Source organism: Melanerpes formicivorus, unplaced genomic scaffold (assembly GCF_026170545.1).
Source record: "Melanerpes formicivorus ecotype bairdi unplaced genomic scaffold, bMelFor1.0.p_v2 SCAF_29, whole genome shotgun sequence".
Lineage (NCBI taxonomy): Eukaryota > Metazoa > Chordata > Aves > Piciformes > Picidae > Melanerpes > Melanerpes formicivorus.
In genome coordinates this window covers 5019895-5038984 of record NW_027142381.1, presented here as the reverse complement: position 1 = coordinate 5038984, position 19090 = coordinate 5019895, and the positions used below count along the sequence as shown (strand labels likewise).

Genomic DNA, 19090 nt, shown 5'->3' with positions numbered 1-19090 from the left:
AAACCCTACAGAACTTCAAATATGAAGCATAACGCAGCAGATCCTTCTTAAGAGATTGAAAAAAGGCTATCTCCAATCCCACTGTGAAAAATTCACAGTGAAAAGAAGTGAAATCTAAAGGACCTGTTCCTAAAAACGAAGGAAGCCATTTAAGTGGCTTGAGCAGTAGTGGCTTAGCAGTAGCGCTGGGATTGTGAGCTCTAGGTGAGTGGTTGGACTTGATCTCAAAGGTCTCTTTCCTACCTCAACAGCCCTATGATTCCATGATTTTTTTACAAGGTAAATATCAAAACCTCCTTAGTGGGGCAGGTAGAACAGAAAATCCAACAGGGGAGTCCATTTAATACTGGATTCATTTAAATAGGAAAAGAAAATAATAAAGAAAGGATTAAACTGCTTTGTCCAATAGGAAAATAGTATCTGTCCCTGCCCTTCTTTTGCAGCCCCAAGCCCCACCACATATGTTATTACTGACACCTTTTCCTTCTAAAACACTGCTGTGCCTGTGCATTAAACATGACCAAAGGCTCTTGGAGAAAGGTTACCATGCAGAAATCAGTCCTCCCCACCTGGAGCAATGTTGGTTGTTCTCAAATTAAAAGAGGCCACGTAGAACACGTCACTGTCAGGATTTATTTTAGTGGTACACGAAAAGAGAACACATGAGTATAAAAACATTTCCAGTGATTATAACATCCAGTTAAAGGTGTTTTAAGAAAGATAAATTTCATCAGAAATTGCATCATTACAGGTCATGGAATAGTCTGAAAAGCTACCATAGGTAACAGTAGTAAACAAAAGTGCCACTGTGTGCATAATACTTAAGAAAGAAGTAGAGAGTTCTGTGCAGCGTCCTACTAATGCACAAGCAGGTTCAATCACAGCTGCTGTGGGTATTTGCAGTGAAGTCCTGTGGTTCAAAGGATTGGTTTACAGAATGCAGCTTCTGTGTCCAGTGACTGAGAGAGTTATCATCTCTCATGTGTTAAGGATCTTGAGTTTCTTGCCCACATAAAGCGGCTGTATGGCTCCCCCTCTGAGCTGCTCATGAACAGCAGATGCACCCTGATTAGCAGAAACTGGATCTTGGTCCACAATGAATGAGCCAGCTGTGGTCTGGAATTCAGAGACCACTGTTCTTTGAGCTCTCCACAGAATCTCCTTGCATGGAGTACAGTCATACAGTTACACAAGTGAAACCCAAACCAGAGTCCAACTCAAGAGCTGCAAAGGTTCTTTGCAGTTCAGTAGGGATTTGTCTGATGCACTAATTGCCACCAAAAAAAAAAAAATCACACACCTGAAAGATGTAGTGCAAAACAAAATCTTGTAAGAGCAGTACAAATGTGAAAACTGTTCCTATTGTTGTTCCAAAGTGTAACAGGAATGTACAGACTGTAAACCCCCGAGGCAGGCCCCATCCATGCAATGAACACACAATACCCTCTGAACCTGCCCTCACTACTTCACAACTGGAAACACTTCCCAACACCAAGCACTAAGCTGAGATACAACTAAGCAAAATGTAGAGAGGCTAAGTGCTCTCAAACCCCACACTGCAACCATCCAACCAGTTAACATATGCCATAGTTTCCACGGTACACAAAGACAGCCAGACCGCAGAAGATTTTAGACAGTGAATAAGCAACTCATTGCAAACCAAATGTCACACCAAGGTGTTAACCTTCTATCTCAAAAGAAACCTGAAAAAAACTAAGGCTTTGAGGAAAGAAGCAAAAAGGAATCAGCCCATTCAGTTCTGAGGCAATTTTCCAACCCAAGGACACCAACACACTTTGCTTTGCAGTTCCCATTTGAATGCTCTCTTTTCCATCCAAAACCAACAGTGATTAGTAACTAATGTTACTTACCACACACAGCAGGAAGCTTGAAGCTGTGTAGCTAGAACATGGGATACTCACAAGTGCTCTCTTCCAGCACAGCAGCCTAAGATGCTGGGGAATCTTGGTGCCTCTTCCAACCCTGTCTGAAAATCTCCATTTCCTCATCCAGAAACAAACCAATGTCTAAAGCTAGCTACCTTCCGGGTTTTCAAAGGTATATGATCCTTCCTATTTTACCTCCACCTTCAAGTGCACAGGATATATGAAGGTCTAAGCACCTCTAGAAAACCAGAAATTTTGCAGATCAATTGCTATAAATTGAAAAAAAAAAAATTACCATTTTGGTACCATAGATTATGCTGTAAGAAAGAAATCTGTTGCACTGAAAGAATTCATCTCTGTAGTAATGATGTGGCAGGATGGTATCAGGGAAGTAATTAAGTAAGGGTTCAGTTTTCCATATTCAGTATGACAACAGAAAATCAAGGCTAGTACCACAATCATTAGCTCTTTGCCAGCAAGTGCTTCATGAGCCTGCTCACCTACATTAAAGCACTGCTCAGTTTAAGTGTGGGATCCTGGTTAACTCTGAACCAGGGACTAGTATAAAAAAATGGGTTTATTTTTCTTTCCTTGAAATCAGAGGGATAAAAAGCAACAGACACGTTGCTAAATTGTTTCATAGAAGAAGAACTTTAAAAACAAACAAAAAAAAATTAAGACCAGGGAAAGGGTGTTTTGAGAAATCTATCTCAGGGTGGAAAAATGTGAGAGAAAATCCTAAGAGCAGTCACCAGTAAGGCATGAAGGAAGGGATCTGCTACCAAAGGAGAATTACCACTCCAAAGATTTTTGTTTCCATGTGACCTGCTGCCACATGTTTTCCCCAAAAGGTAATTAGCTGAAGCTTGAAAGTCCAATAAAGTGTAAAACCAAGCTAACTAGCTGTGTCTAATAAATAATTGTTTAAATAACTTAATTTAAACTCAACATTTGGAAGTCAGTGTTAAAGTGGCTACGCGGTCAGCATTGTATTGTGAATAAAACAGCTCCTACCAAAACAAAAAGAGCAAACCTAAATATCTATTGCAGATCACAACCTGTTTAGGTTAAACCACTGTATTAGAAATCTATCACCTTCAAACATACAGCATTTATTAGGTGCTTTTTTAATAGCTCTCATCCAGTGCAAGAGACTTGCTCTCCCTGTAACAATAAAATATCTTCTTCCACAATAAATTATCTTCTAAGACCTTAAAGTTTCTGAACAATCCTACCTGTCTTGCACTGTCTTACTCCATCTTCTAAGAGTAAAAGCTTATAATGACTAAAACAAAGAACCATCTGACTCCTGAATCAGGACTACTAAATGCCCCTTTCTGCCTTCAGAACTCTTCCCGTGATTCCAGACTGTCCGGTTTCCGTGTCCAGCTGTTCTCCTCCTGTCTCAGATCCCCTCCTATTAATGTTCTGTTGGGCTGAATCTAGAAGAGAGAGCAGTTCACCAGTTAACACATTCAGAAACAGTGTCTTGCTCTAGATTATCCATACACTATTATAGAAAAGTCTCACACACTTATTAGAAACTTGGGGGGGGGGAATGAGAAGTGATGCAATTATGAATTAAATAAATAAAAAGTCCATTAAAATCCACTAAATTGATACCAAAACATTAAATGCCATGCAAAAAAAGAAAGGCCTATGGTGAGCTGTATCCACATGCAACTGACAATCATCCTGCAGAGTTTGTGGTAGATCTTAAGCTCAGAGAGAACAGAAATACTGGACAAAGAACCATGAACCATGCCACTGAGGTCAGTGACACAGTTCAGTATCACAGCTCCACTGTACCCCCTAAGGTACCAGAGTGTCACAGTCCTCTAAAACCTCTTTAACCATCAACAAAGCAGCATTTCCATTTTCATCATTCTACAGCACACTAACATGGCCATGACAGCATGGAAAATCATGCACAAACAAAATCATTTTGGCACAAATTGCCTGTGCAGAGGCAGCAAGGCCTGGCTGCTTCACCTGGTCTGTGCAGGTGAAGTCACCCTCTCAGAAGTTAAAAGCAGCAGCCTGTTAAAGAACTTGAGTGCCAGCTGCCCTGTCTTTCCCAGATTCAAGTGGCAAAATATACAGGAAGCATTTCTGTGCAAATCTACCCCAGAATGGAACACAAAGAGTTCACTTAGAACCTGTCAGAAACTTGGCAGCATTTGAGATGAGTTCTCATCTTTACAGAAACTAGGGGCCTAACTGACAGAGCCTGAAGTTCCAAAAAGGAAGGCTGAGATCAAGAAATCTGTCTTATTTCATTCCAACAGTGTGCTGCCATAATAGCTGCTCAGAGTCTTTTAGCATATCAGCAAATTCTTTTAGGGGATGTGAGCCAGCACGTATCCTTTCTGCAACTACTTCTGCCCACCACCTCCCCCAGGATGAACACAGCAGCACACACCTATGTTCAGTGACCTGTGAAAGCAAAAGGAATACAAATCACATCAACATTACTCAAAGCTTCCAAATATATTACCTGGAAAGGTTGGCTGATACCAACTATTGACTGCAAATTGTTGCTGTAATAACAAAGCACGAATTCTCCTCCTATATCAGGTATTTCTGCAGCACTCATGTAAACCTGCCAACAAGAATGAAAACAGGCAATGGGCAAGCTCCATAGAGAAAGCACATCTCTGTCACTCAGGACACCATAAAAATCAGGATTTAGTATTTACAGGCAAGTTTTAAAATGTGAGCTAAAAAGGAGGACAGAAATAAGTCAAGAAACCATCTCAAAACTGAATCAGGGCAGGAAAGTGAATATCTGTCACTATGTTAGCAGGCTGACTGGGCTCAGCAAGGAGCAAGAACCCTGGAGTTGCTGGAAGGGAAGTGACAAGGTCACACAAGCAGCAGGCAGGGAGATGAGCTGCCTCCTGGTGGCCATACAGCTGAGCAAACCCGACGCCTCAGTTCTGAAGTGTCCTAAAGATCCAGGGCTAACTGCAGCCTACAACATCCTGCTAAAACAACTACTTAGATGCCTAAGATGAGTGATAGAAAACCACGAGATCAGAGAAATGCTGACATTCAGAATATTGATACAATGCAATCTGGGCTCCTGTGGTAAGGCTTGGTGCCAACTTAGAAAATCTCCATCCATCCTGGTACTCACTGCCTCCTCAAAATCAAATTTGAGTTTCTGTTTGTTCAGATAAATACCTCTGGAAAGAGGCCACTTGTAGTAATAAATAAATAAGTATATCTTTGTTTGAAATTACTTTAGGCAATCACTACTAGAAAGCTATGTGTGACACAGCAGTTATTAAAGAGGGACCAGAACACTCAACAGCCAAAATGAAGACAACTCTAAGAAACTCCAACCTGCAGCTTTATTAGATACCTGGAACTAACTGTGTTAGTATCAGCAGGTACTTCCAACTGTAACAAAAATCACACAACAAATATTTAGGATACATTAAGCAACTTTGACAATCAGGTTAAAAAATAGCCAGTTACCTATTTTCAGTGGCAGAAACAGGCCAAAATATACAATGAGAGTAGGGGTTTTTTTTTAAAGCAATGAAAGAACAAATTGCTTTTCCTCATTTCTCTTAAGCAATATGATCAAACCTGAAAAGGTACATTAGAATACCTGGAAATTGATGACAATTAGGAAGAGGGACTTTAAACAACAATAGCACTCTGTCAATGGGCAAAGAGGACACTGAACCTTAAGAGAAAAGGGATGTGGAATAAACAGACCTTGAATGCTACTCTATGGGAAGCTACAACAGAAAGAATCCATCTGGCTTACTTGTTTACTGTCTTTGTTAGAAGAAATTTCATCATCTTCTACCCAAGCATAAGTAACATAGTCATTGGCATGCCTGAAAGTCACCTGCAAAGAAAGATGTAAACCATCAGCCTTCTGAAGGAAAGAGAGATGATGTTTACTACTTCACAGAAGGAATTAAAACATTTCACTTTCAGCATCAAAACATTCTGGGGGCATGTATGAATATTTTGGGTTTGATGTGTGAGTGCTCTGTTCTCTCACCCTTCCATTCACTCTGTTATTGCTCTTTCTTTGCTGTACAAATCTTCTGAACTGCAGGCATTAGAGGAGGACAATTCCTTTTCACATCTTCTGCATCATTTTACTTAAATAAATCACCATATGATCTTAGCAGAGAATGTAAAGGGTGTGAAAGAGTTTGCATGCCATGCAACTGAACTGCCAGCATACAGAACCTAACAGCATTTGAGGATACACAACTATTTCAGAGCGTTCTGCACTCCTCTAGTCACATTCACCATCTTCACTCAAAAGCCATGATGCAGTAACATTACCTTGAAGAGTCCAATCCAGTCCCAAGCACTGCTTGGGAATTCAGGCACTGCAGAATAGTTGATCAGAACGTCATGTTCTGCACTCCACTCACCCTCAGGACTCAGAGTGACTAAAGGCTCTGATAGAAGAGGCTTCAACTAGACAAAAGAACAGAATTTGAAGTCAGTCAGGTCAAATCTTTCCTTTGTTCAAGTTACTCTCTGCCACACCTGCTGTGGGACGCTTTAACTGAATGGAAATAACCTGAAAGCAATTTGCTGCCTTCACTATAATCAGAATGAAATAGAGATTATGACTCACAAAGTGTAAAAAAAACCAGCATCTGTAAGGCAAGACTCAATAAACCAAACTTTTTCTTGACAACAGAACTGGGACAGCACCTCAAGGCCAAATGTTCCTGTAACAGGTTTGTGATCGCTGATGCCATAGCTCATGTGACTGATATAATTATTCAAAGTAACAGAAATTGTCTGCTCTTCTTCAGAGAATTGGCCCTCTTTGGCTGCATGCTGGCAGAGATGTTTCACTCTCCAAAGAATTCTGTCAGTCCACGCTGGCTTTCTTTTCTTCTCACTGCAAAAGTGTTAAGATAAAAGTGAAATGAGAAGAAAAACATTGGCCAGAAACTCAGGATGTTGTGAAAAATCTACTCAAAGTTGAAAGACTGTCAGAGAAATATTAATAGAAGGCAGCAATCACATTCAAGCTTCATTTTACATCTCTGTTAATATGCTTTACAGCCAAAGTTTCCTTAATTTGAACTCAAGACCACTGACCAGGGTTTCTGCAAGAGAAGTAAAATGAAGGGGAGAAGGGCATTTCAATGGGTTAGTCAGCTTCATACAGGAAATGATGCTTTCTCCTAGAACACTCCACAAAACCACATGCAAGGACACTGAGACAGCTGCCCCAAGCTTCAAGTATAGAGTTATTCTGAGAAAAGGGGCAGGAAGTTAAGGAAGATGTAGACAAGAGCCTGAAGGATGTTTGAAATTATTGAAAATGTTTTGAGAGCAAGTTTCTTTTAACAAGAAAACCCCAAGCTTAGGTAGCTTACACTAATCACAGATGACACAGCGATGATTTAAAGTGTCTCTAACTTGTAATAGCCTGCATTTCAGGTTTGCAAGCTATTGCTGTCTTGTAACAGAAGGCTTTTAAAATTCCATTGGGCCTGCAACTTGCAACTGTGCTACACATCAACTGTAATCAAAATTCAGAGGTTCCTTTTATACCATATCAATAACAACAGATGACATGAGCCTTTCGTGGTTCTCTCTGTAGTGGGAGGAAGACTTAACAGCACCTCTCTGTATGGATGTATCCCTTCAAATTGAAATGGAGAAAAGATCATACCCTATGGAAGAGGAATTAGAATGGACTGGATTGAATCATAAAAGTTAATGAGCAGGATATGTGCAAGGAAAACTGTCAGTTTAATAACTCTGAATATCAAAATCACCATAAACTGGAAATGCCATTTCGTTTCATATTGAACATAATTTTGGCTTACCCCTTTCCCATATGCAAGTCTGACTCACCTTCAATAAGGTGGAAAGTCATATTTTAAATGACTAAGGGGCCATACCCCACTGACTCCAGTGATTATATAAACCGACAGAGATCTTTGTGAGCTGCCGTGTGTCTGCTCTGCTGTGCAAAAGAACAGCTCCAGTTAATTCACTCACTTCTTTTTTTTTTTAAGAAAATGGCATATTAAATGGGAAACAAAACCTCAAAATCCACACTGAAAAAGTATCAAAGACAACAAAACACTGTGTGCTTGCCTGCAGGTCTACTGATCACCACCCACCCGATCAAAATCTCTCTGCTAGCTTTCCAGCAGCAGAGCGCACACAGCACGCATCAGCACACTTTTTGTTCTCTAAATGAGCCAATACAGACACCCAGGCTATGGATCATTCTTAGAATGTCTAGGCTTGGATTATTAGAGGTATTCTTTTGTTAAGAGGATTTACTTCTGTTCCCATTCTATCTCTTCACACTCAATTAAGGAGCAAAATGTCTTCTGATCCAATGGAAGTGATTCCGATATCCAGTGCAACAGCAGAGTAGGTAACGCTACAGCTTTCGGACAGGTTCAGAAAATCCCTGAGGAAAATCAGCTGCCATCTGATTTTCAAATATTTCCACAAAAATCAAATCAACAGCTCAGGAAGGAGCCTTGTTTTGATTTGGAAATATTTACAAGTCTATAAAATCCAGAAAGTTTTCTTCTTACTTAAACCAAAAGAAGGACTTCCGCTCTCTGGAAGCAAAGAAAAAGATCAGTACAAAACCCTGTCTGGACAGGAAATTATTCTTCTTTTGCAACAAGACTAATAACAATAAACATTATAGTGTCAAAAAAAAGCTTTGGGAACTTAAGCTACTCCATTATAAATAATCTTAAGTAGAAAAAGACATTTAGATGTATGTTCAAATACCAGCAGTATCAAATCATATGCTTAAACAGAGAAGGAAAACAAAAATGGCAGACAGTTACTCTTTTCCTTCTGTCCACTTCTGACAATCAATGAGCACTTTTAGTGTTAAAGAACAAAAAAGAAGAGGCTTAAACAAGTGCTGGTTTATTTGACCACTCTAGTCTTTCCCAAAAGGAAGCTGGGTTGTTTCAGTATTCCCCTCATGCAGTCAGCAGACTCAAGCTTCTGCATCCAGAAATATTCACATCCTCAGATCTGATCACTCAATGAGCTGAAGAGAAGAGCTCAACAGCCTCAGTTACCCAGCACATTCAAGAAATCCAGATTTGCTTACTGAAGTGAGATGTAGTCAAGCACCACAGCCACCCTAATATTTGATGTCTAAACTCAGGTATTTGTGCTTTTACCTTGTATCATACACATCTGAATACAGGTCAAACTTGTAGGTGGGTTTAAACTGCAGAGGACCCTCTATGAATTCCTGAAGAAATGCTTCCTTCTTTTTGGCCATATTTAACTGCAGAAACAAAAAGTAACTTTTAAAGATTATGCTTAAAAAAAAGTCAGAGCTGAAAGAGCAATCAGGGAAGGAGATGAGAAAGCAAATTCCAAGGATTCAACATTCCAGCCCAGGACAACAGATTTGGAAAGGTAATTTCAGAAGTGCCTCTCTGTTACCGCAAGGATTTTTGATGCAACGTAGCAACCCTACTCTAAACCCAATTCTCTTGAAAGTAATTCTTGAAGAAAAAAGGAGGAGAAATGAAGATGAGCTACAGTTCACAAGTCATGAAGTTCAATGAAAGCTTCAATCCAACAGGAGCAGGACAAGTGAGTGAGAAACTAAACGAAGAGCAGAAAAAGTCTGCAATTAATTGAGGCTCGTGACCGAGAAGCGAGTGAACAGTGGGATGACTCAAGAGGTAATGTTAACTACCTGTTGTGTTTGCATGCACTGAAACAAAACCAAACCTCCAAAACAGATTAAAAGAAGGTACCTGGTCCTTTTCCCACAGCAGACTGTAACGCTTGTTGTTGATCGATTCACGGACAAAATGTATGCCGTAATCGGCTATCCGGAAATTCAGATCCCCGAACCAGAAGAGGACACTTGAAAAACACAGGAAGGTTTGCAAGAATCCATTAACACAAGGGAAGAACTCAACAGAATAGAACTCATTACACTAATTAGGTGCTCTAATCACTTACATTACTTAGTCTAAACAGGTCAAAACCACGCACTAAGTAGGTCCAGATAAGCTTGCAAATGAAAAACCTGCTGCTCAACAAAACACTGAAAAGGAACTGAAATACTAAATTAAGTCTCTTGCATTCTTGCCATTTGCTCATTAGTGCCTGGGTATTAACTCCTCCTGCATCTCCTGATGACTCACATCTCCATTACAGACAGATTTAGGATCAAATTTTAACAGCAATTTACAAAACTCATGGCCTGCACACCAGTTGGTTATGTTAAGCCACTAACTCTGAGCTCTGGTTCTGTGCCTCAGGAAAGAAGGGATGCATATTGGGTGTTCTGTTGTTATCAGGAAAGAAAGTTACTGCTATGAAGCCCTGGAGTGTGATCTCAGCAATGTTTTAAACTGAAACATGTCTCTTCAAGTGAATTAACTTCTCTCTGAAAATCCTTGCTTCCAGCATTTTGTCCAGGGGAGGATACCCCAAACTTGTTCTCAGGGAAACAAAAACTTTTCTTTTAATGCCGTTGGCAATTTGCAATAGGAAAAGGTCTGAACAACTCACTCGTGATCCAATGTACTTGGAACATTCTCTCCTTCAAACTGCATTTCCAGAATCTTCTCAAAGTCATCCAGTCGCTGCTCTGTGTTCTCCATGTGAGCTGGCAAGTGGCAGTTCATGAAACAAATGGTATGGCCATAGAGGGACATGCGAATGGTGACTCCTCCTTTGTTCCCCTGGTGTGGAAGATGAGCAACATCCTCTGAAACCAGTCAAAAACTGCAAACCTAACTAGTAACATCACCTAGAAACGACTACATTTTGCTATTTAGATGTAAATGGATTTCTTACTACATAAGTTGCTGTGGATCAGCTCATAAACTGGCAAAATTACAGTCTCTGCTGCAGACTTGCATACAATGTCCAAACAAATATCACTGCTCGAATGTTTATTCATTTTTAAGTAAATAATATACCCTCTTCTCCAACTACGAAACCATTTGGAGGCACACACACCACAAGGAGGTTTAGGTTGGATGTTAGGAAGAAGTTCTTCATAGAAAGAGTTATTGGCCATTGGAATGTGCTGCCCAGGGAGGTGGTGGAGTCACCATCACTGGAGGTGTTTAGGAAGAGACCTGATGGGGTTTTAGGAAGAGACCTGATAGGGTGCTTGGTGCCATGGTTTAGTTGGTTAGATAGTGCTGGATGATAGGTTGGACATGATGATCTCAAAGGTCTCTTCCAACCTGGTCTGGTCTAGTCTATTCCTATTCCTATTCCTATTCCTATTCCTATTCCTATTCCTATTCCTATTCCTATTCCTATTCCTATTCCTATTCCTATTCCTATTCCTATTCCTATTCCTATTCCTATTCCTATTCCTATTCCTATTCCTATTCTATTCTATGCCTGACTAACCAAGGTGATTCCATCTCTGCTCCTTCCTTACCCAGTATCCATAGAGGCCTGTGCGGGTGTAGTGGGTATGAATGTCCCGTATGAAAGGAAGGTGGACGTGCTTCACAAAGATCAGAAGCAGTAATCCCTGCATGCGAACAGAGGAGAGCTGGAAGAGATATGAAAGAGGGCATGGTCATTTCCAGGGAGGTGTTTGGAATTCTTTAGGTCTACTTCATAGGAGCTTTTAGGTGGAGAACACCACAGCAGAAGTCATGCCCTCACCAAGCCTGGATTCAACATTGTGACATAGGAAATAGGTTGCCCAGGGAGGCGGTGGAGTCACCATCCCTGGAGATGTTAAAAGAAATGTGTGGACATGGCACGTCAGGGCATGGTTTAATGGCCATGGTGGTCTTAAGGTGATGGCTGGACTCAATGATGTTAAAGGTCTTTTCCAACTGAAACAGTGTACTGAAATCATGGGTAACAATTCCTGCATATGCATGCAATCAGACATTTGGTGTTTACCAGTATTCTCCTTCCCATGGTAATGTTAATGAGGTACCAAGATCTTTCAGACCCTTATTTGCTACATTTCTTTCTCCTGTGAGCCAGTCCACAGATGTTTCTCAAGATCCATATCCAACTTCTTCTCCCTGTAGATCTTGAACATTAGAACACAGTGGATTCCCTCTCTGCTGAAAGTAGCACTAGGCCCACCAACAGGCAGGGCCAAATCAAGCAAAGACCTTTTACAGAGAGGACAAAATTCTATTCCTGGTGAAAGAACTGACTGCAACCAACTTACTGCTCTGAAAATGGCCCTTGTTATTGCAAGGAGAGAATGCCCTGGGGATGACAACTACCCTTCCACACCCAGCCTTGTCACAGCTCAGCAAAGAGGGCATAACTGTTCTCTCCCCTTCAGCCATCCTCCCAGATAAATCCTAGCATAAGATCTCCTCACTGCCTGGTTTGATTTTGACCTGGTTTGACAGTCCCCTCTTATTGTTAGCGCTAATCGAGTCCTGCTGAAAACCTTTAGGTGGCAGCATCCATTCATTAGTGTGCCCAAAGTGCCACATTTATAAATCAGAATTCAAAAGCAATCATGCATAGGGCTGGAATTTTTCTTAACTGTTTGTTTGCAGGGCCTGAATAGCAGCCCAAGACACGTTTTGAATCTTCATCAGCAATGACTTACACTAGAACGAACACAATGTGTTGGGCTTTTTTTCCCTTCCCTTTTTGTAATTCCCAACGGGTCCTTTGTTCTGTTTAATTACAGTTAAAAGCATGGCTCTGACTACCAGGTCTGATTAGCATGCAAATAATACAATCATCTCAGCAAAATCACCCTGAAATAATGCTTGATTTACAACACCAATACCACACTCAAAAGGCTTTTAATCTCTCTTTAGAAGAGAAATTCAGGATATCTTCCTCCATTTATTGCTTGCATTATTAAACCAGCTGGTACTCCAGCTGATCTTATGCCCCAGATACCACAAAATAGAAAAACCCTGTCATTTCAACTACCACACAGTGCTCTAGGGCTTGAATCAAAAAAGAAGTCCTCAGAAAATTAGCTATGCAAAGCAGGATTTCAGTGGGTATGCATGCAATTTGTTTTCACCTGCAAACGAGTTTAAAAAAGGAAGGGGGGAAAAAAATGGAAAAGAAACCTCAGCAACCTTAAGGAAAATCTCTGCCCCTGCTTGGATAGCTGCAGTGAAAGCAGGCACTTAGGCAGACTATGTCAGAAAGCTTTAAAAAAAACAGTTGTACAGAGCAAAAGGAATATTCTGAAAACAAGACAGAGACAGGGACATTGTGTCCATAAGAAATAGGCTGTTGAGTCTGTTTGCCTACTTCATTCTGAACAGCTTTCCTTGAGACTGACTTTTTTATTTTGATGGAAGTGGTTTTTCTACTCATCAGATGTTTCTGCACTCACAGGCCATGGTCAGGGTATCCCTCTAGCAGCTGAGCAGCAAAAGCATCAAAACTCCCCAGTCAGTCCAAGTGAGAAGTGAAAAGCTCTGTCCAATTTCTACTGCTAAAATCAAAGGTATTATAATAGAGAAAAACCAGAATTGCCTTTATCAACAAACCAAGACTCACTTCTACTGTGTGTGTCCCTATGAAAGTGACTGACATCTCCAAAAATCATCAACTTATCTTCTATGGAGAGCTGGGGGGGGAGGGGGGAATGTCTGAATGGAGCTGTGACACTTAAGAGACGTAAACAATTACCTTGATGTAGCCCAGTGGAGACAATACGGTCATGAAAAAAATGCTCCATGGATCATCAAACGCCAAGTCAGACAGAAAATTTGTGATTCTTGAGTTCACCTCCTGCAAGCTGAATACATCAAGATTACTGACACTGTATTGCTTGGTTTTGACAGAATTCACAGAACCTTTTCAGCTCACAGAGCCCAACAACCTAACAGATCTGTCTCAGTGCAAGTCAAGAAATCTCTTGCTATTCAGTTTCTCATTTACAAGCAGTTTAACCCACCCACAAGTATAACACATCTAAGGCTGAGAAAAGCAAAGTTAAAGAAGCTTATATACACCTGAAGACAGAGTTTGAGACAATGCTAGACTCCAGACATCATAGTATCATTCAGGGTTGGAAGGGACCACAAGGATCAGCTAGTTCCAACCCCCCTGCCATGGGCAGGGACACCCCACACTAGATCAGCCTGCCCAGAGCCTCATCCAGCCTGGGCTTAAACACCCCCAGGGATGGGGCCTCAACCACCTCCCTGGACAACCCATTCTAGGGCTTCACCACTCTCATGGGGAAGAACTTCCTCCTCACCTCCAGCCTGAATCTCCCCACCTCAAGCTTCATTCCATTCCCCCTAGTCCTATCACTACCTGAGATCCTGAGAAGTCCTTCCCCAGCCTTCCTGTAGGCCCCCTTCAGATACTGGAAGGCCACAATTAGGTCACCTGGGAGCCTTCTCTTCTGCAGACTGAACAGCCCCAACTCCTTCAGTCTGCCCTCATAGGAGAGGTGCTCCAGCCCTCTGATCATCCTTGTGGACATGTCATCACAAATAATCTGACTGTCAGATTCCAAGGAAGTTTGGAAAAGATGATGGCAGATTGTGCCTAATAAGCTTGTGCTAATTTCTTTTAAACATGCTGCATTTTGCTTAAGTTACATATCAAAATAAATATGTCTCTAGGTGCCAACAAAGAACAGCAGAGCCAAAAAACTTAGTGTGTGTGTGTGAGATATGCTGTACTTTGTGGGAAAACAACATCAGAGAGAAGCTTCTCTTGCTGTAAATCACCTCTAAGTCACTAACTCCACTCTTCCCCTTCTGCTAGCAATCATGTTAAACCACAAACAAGGCAAGAAGCTGTTGAGATTTCAGAGTTTTACAACAAAATTACAAAGCCAGCCCTCTAATATATACTTACCCTATAACATACATATCCATAGATGGGCCCAGAGAATCGAGCTGAAGCAAACTAGTGACATCAGGAGGTGGAGAAGCTGTGCCTACATTCCAGGTAACTAAATGTAGTCTACAAACAAACACAAACCACACAAACTCAGTGCTAAAACTGAAACATGAACAGGTAACCAACTCTAACAGTATTAGGTCAAGGGATAATGGATATAAACTACAGCACAGGAGGTTCCACCTCAACATGAGGAGGAATTTCTTCACTGTCAGGGTCACAGAGCACTGAACAGGCCGCCCAGAGAGGTTGTGGAGTCTCCTTCCCTGGAGACATTCAAGACCCATCTGGATGCATTCCTGTGTGACTTGTGCTTGACTCTATGCTCCTGCTCTGTCAGGGGGGTTGGAAAGGATCTTTGAAGGTCCCTTCCAACTCCTAACATCCTGTGATCCTGTGAAACCTTGGTATTGTATTCCATTCTATTCTATCCTGTCCTCAGAGGTTCCTTCCAACCCCTAACATCCTGTGATCCTGCAAAACCTTGGTATTCTATTCTATTCTATTCTATTCTATTCTATTCTATTCTATTCTATTCTATTCTATTCTATTCTATTCTTCTATCCTTTCCTATTCTATCCTATCCTATCCTATTCTATCCTATCCTCTCCTCAGAGGTCCCCCCTTCCAACCCCTAACATCCTGTGAAACCTTGGTACTCTATCGTAGTCTCACCTCGCCTCTCCTCTGAGGTCCCTTCCACCCCGTAACATCCTGTGAAACCTTGGTATCCTATCCTATCCTATCCTATCCTATCCTATCCTATCCTATCCTATCCTATCCTATCCTATCCTATCCTATCCTATCCTATCCTATCCTATCCTATCCCCAACCCTTCACACCCTGTGACCCTGTGTAATCTCCCCACAGAATTTCTATCTAGAGACTCTGAAGATTTCCTGCTGCTTTTCATCGCTCAGCAATCTACGTCTCAGCTCCCATTCCAAGAGCCCCCAACCCAGCGCTACCACAAAACTGATCAACTAGAAGGAACAAAACCTGAATTCTTGCCACTTATCCTTCATCTTTTTCCCCCAGAGAAGGAAAGCTTCATCTAGGGTGCGAGACACTTCTTCATGGATTTCATCATCGGAGCCGATGTCCTCTACACAAGCCATAAGCTGGGCGACTCGCTGCCGGAGCTGCACGCGCCCGCTGGAGCCTGTGCTGCTGACGCTCGCCGAGCGGCTGCGGAAGTTCTGCAGGCTCTCTAAATCGTTTAGGGACAGGGCTGCCGAATCTTGGAGAGCATCTTCACCGCTGAGGGATGCCATTTGCTCAAAAGAAACAGAGTAACTACGCTCCGAAGGACCGGCCCATGGAAAATCCTCAGCGTTAAGAGAATCAGAGGTGAAACTCGGGCGAAAATTCAGCTCAAAACGTCGCTGAAAACAAACCCCCCCAGCAGCGCTGCCACCGCGCTCGATGGCGTGTTGCAAAAGCTGCAATCACACAGTGAATTGTTTCCTCATAACAGATCTCATGTGGTTAATTCTAGAAGCTCAAGATTTAAAAGAATTCATTGTTGACTCGGATCAATCATGTGCCTCCATCTGCAGGGCTCCTAGAAATATAATCTCCAGCTCCCAGCCATACAAATACAGAGTGCTGACAAAAACTGAGCAGAGCTGCTGCTCCTCTCCAGCACTTTGAGAAGCATTCTTGCGACACAGGACTTCTCTGCTGTTGCTTTATAAAATGGTAATTTCATATCAAGGGCTTCTAAAAAGGGATTCACTTTACCATCAGCCTTGTTACATGTCAGACAGGTTGAAATAGAAAAAGAAAATTAAGCTGTTCATTTTCTGTCCACCTTAGGGTCCTACACAAACACTGACAGTTAAATTAGAGTAGAGTAGAGTAGAGTAGAGTAGAAGAATAGAATAGAACAGAACAGAACAGAACAGAACAGAACAGAACAGAACAGAATAGAATAGAATAGAATAGAATAGACCAGACCAGGTTGGAAGAGACCTTCAAGATCATCAAGTCCAACCTATCATCCAACACCATCTAATCAACTAAACCATGGCACCAAGCACCCCATCCAGTCTCTTCCTAAACACCTCCAGTGATGGTGACTCCACCACCTCCCTGGGCAGCACATTCCAATGGCCAATCTCTCTCTCTATGAAGTATTTCTTCCTACCATGCAGCCTAAACCTCCCCTGGTGCAGCTTGAGACTGTGTCCTCTTGCTCTGGTGCTGGTTGCCTGGCAGAACAGACCAGCCTCCACCTCTCTACAACCTCCCTTCAGGCAGTTGCAGAGAGCAGTAAGATCTCCCCTGAGCCTCCTCTTCTCCAGGCTAAGCAACCCCAGCTCCCTGAATCCCACTCACAGATCCATTATCAAAGCCATATTTCTATTCCTCAATCAACTGCCTGCTCAAGGTGACACACCATGTGTGTGGGAGAGATGGAAAGTGACCTTGCATACTGGGTTAAATGATCTGTAATTTCTCTCACCAATAGTTTCTCTTTGGCCAACCACACTAAAGGCAGCCAAAAGCTATTCTAAAACAAATTTCTAGGGGGGGGAAAAAAAAGAGGGTATGGGGTATGACTGGGGGGGAGTGAGGGGTTATATGTGCTGCAGATCTGATTCTGCCACCAGAGATGGATCACTTGGGAACACTCTCGTTACTAATTTTGCAAGACAGCTTTCTGATGAAACAAAGCTGAAATAATACTGAAGTCAACTAAAATCCTCCAAGTACCCAGTATCCACACTACAGACAGGAACACAGGAAAGACTGCAGTGCTAGAATGTAAAACCAAACATTTCCCCCCCAAAAAATGGTCACAAAAGTTTCGAGAACATCCTTAATAATTCAGTTTCACTGCAGATCATGAGTGTGTCCAAGGGGGGAAAAAAGCTTCATGAGGAATGCACATGCATCTGCAGAGCAACCCTTATGCAATCCCAAAGATCTGATGCCCCCAACTACTTCACAAGACTGCACAAGTACTGCCCTCAGGAGATGGTTGTAGCCGGGAAAGGGGTTGGCCTCTTCTCCCAGGCAACCAGCACCAGAACAAGAGGACACAGTCTCAAGCTGCGCCAGGGGAGGTTTAGACTCGAGGTGAGGAGGAAGTTCTTCACCGAGCGAGTCATTCGTCATTGGGATGTGCTGCCCAGGGAGGTGGTGGAGCCATCGTCCCTGGAGGTGTTCAAGAGGAGACTGGACGTGGCACTTAGTACCATGGTCTAGTCATGGGGTCTGTGTTGATAGGTTGGACTCGATGATCCTCGAGGTCCTTTCCAACCTAAGTTACACTGTGATACTGTGAGGGGAGATTAGAGCCACGCCAGTTTTCACCTGGTGCCACAAAGAGCCTTTGCCAAAGGGAGGAGGATGCTGATCAAGCCGTTCTGGACTTCCAGCACCACCAGAATCCAGTCTCAAGCCCGTTTGGTGCGGACACGTTCGGAAACGCGAGCAAGCTGCTGGTGACAATGTAGCCTGGCCGGCCCCCGAAATGATCCAACAGCAGGGAACGCCTCAGGGCCACGGTGCTCGTAACACGGCGCTGAGTTTTAACATTCGTGTGTAAACATTGGCACTCATTGGCCGATTACTTTATTTTCCTGTTACAGCTTCCCAACCACTCCTCCAACAGCTCTCTCTCGGAAGCCGAGCCCACAAGGGAGGACACGGCAGCTCGCCGGCACACAACGTGAGGACACGGCGTAAATAGCACCGTAACAGCAGCACCCAAAGGCTTCTCCGAGCCTCCGTCCTCCTCAGGAAAAGTGACCACAACTGAGGCCCCAGCTGCACTGACAGCACGGGCAGATCTAGAATCGTTCTGCCTGACTCTGCCTTGCCCTCATTCAACCTAAGTAGGTCTCTGGAAAGTCCTCAGGACCCAAGCACCACTCAGTAAGCCTCCCTGAAACGCCTCCAGTACCGAGGCGTTCAAAGCAGCTTTCCTCCCCTCTTTCGGACGAGTACGCAACACCGCCAATTAGCATTAACTCCCTGTCAGTAAGCACAAGCATAAGTTTCGCTAATTCTGAGCTAAGTGCGTCACGCCTTAGCTACTTTTCTCCAGTGCTGGCAAAAGCAGCCCCTCAGACCCGCGCCTCACGCCGAGCCGCCGCCCTCCGCCGGCTCACCTCAGCTCCCTCAGCGCAGAGCGGTGCGCCGGGCCCGCAGGCTCCATCCCGAGTGTCGCCGTCAAGAAACGGTGCGAAGGGGAACGGCAGCCGCAGCGGCCTCCCGGCCCGGCCCGGCCCGGCCGCGGCCTCCTCGCTCCCCTGCACCGCACCGCGCTCGCTGCCGGCAGCGCCCCGCGCTCGTTGGCCCGCGTGACGAGGGCGGGAACAGGACCGCGGAAGGAGGGA

At 43.1% G+C, this 19090-nt stretch overlaps 1 protein-coding gene across 4 annotated transcripts; it reads right to left on the bottom strand.

The window, feature by feature from the left end:
* Window positions 1–610: 610 nt before the first annotated feature.
* On the bottom strand, window positions 611–19015 carry INPP5K (inositol polyphosphate-5-phosphatase K). 4 transcript variants are annotated; one of them, XM_068154634.1, is made up of 13 exons: window positions 18863–19015; window positions 14697–14804; window positions 13512–13620; window positions 11305–11421; window positions 10416–10588; window positions 9650–9761; window positions 9059–9168; window positions 8447–8473; window positions 6585–6777; window positions 6204–6341; window positions 5668–5751; window positions 4384–4488; window positions 611–3328 (listed from the first exon to the last, which is right to left on the bottom strand). In XM_068154634.1, exons 1-13 carry the CDS (start codon window positions 18907–18909, stop codon window positions 3230–3232), a joined length of 1422 nt encoding a protein of 473 aa, XP_068010735.1. In that variant the 5' UTR covers window positions 18910–19015; the 3' UTR covers window positions 611–3229. The 4 variants fall into 4 exon arrangements, with proteins under 4 accessions (XP_068010735.1, XP_068010733.1, XP_068010736.1 ...); XM_068154632.1 differs by lacking the exon at window positions 18863–19015 and adding an exon at window positions 15741–16701; XM_068154635.1 differs by lacking the exon at window positions 8447–8473.
* Between the last annotated feature and the right edge of the window lie 75 nt (window positions 19016–19090).

What these genes read in the sequence shown, in the direction of transcription:
- INPP5K (XM_068154632.1), bottom strand. Translation starts at nt 16,015, where the DNA reads ATGGCATCCCTCAGCGGTGAAGATGCTCTCCAAGATTCGGCAGCCCTG. An exon ending in TCAGATGTGTATGATACAAG is followed by an intron (nt 8,474 to 9,058) that starts GTAAAAGCACAA and finishes CTTTGCTTCCAG; the next exon opens with AGAGCGGAAGTCCTTCTTTT. An exon ending in CAGGAACATTTGGCCTTGAG is followed by an intron (nt 6,342 to 6,584) that starts GTGCTGTCCCAG and finishes TCTTTTGTCTAG; the next exon opens with TTGAAGCCTCTTCTATCAGA.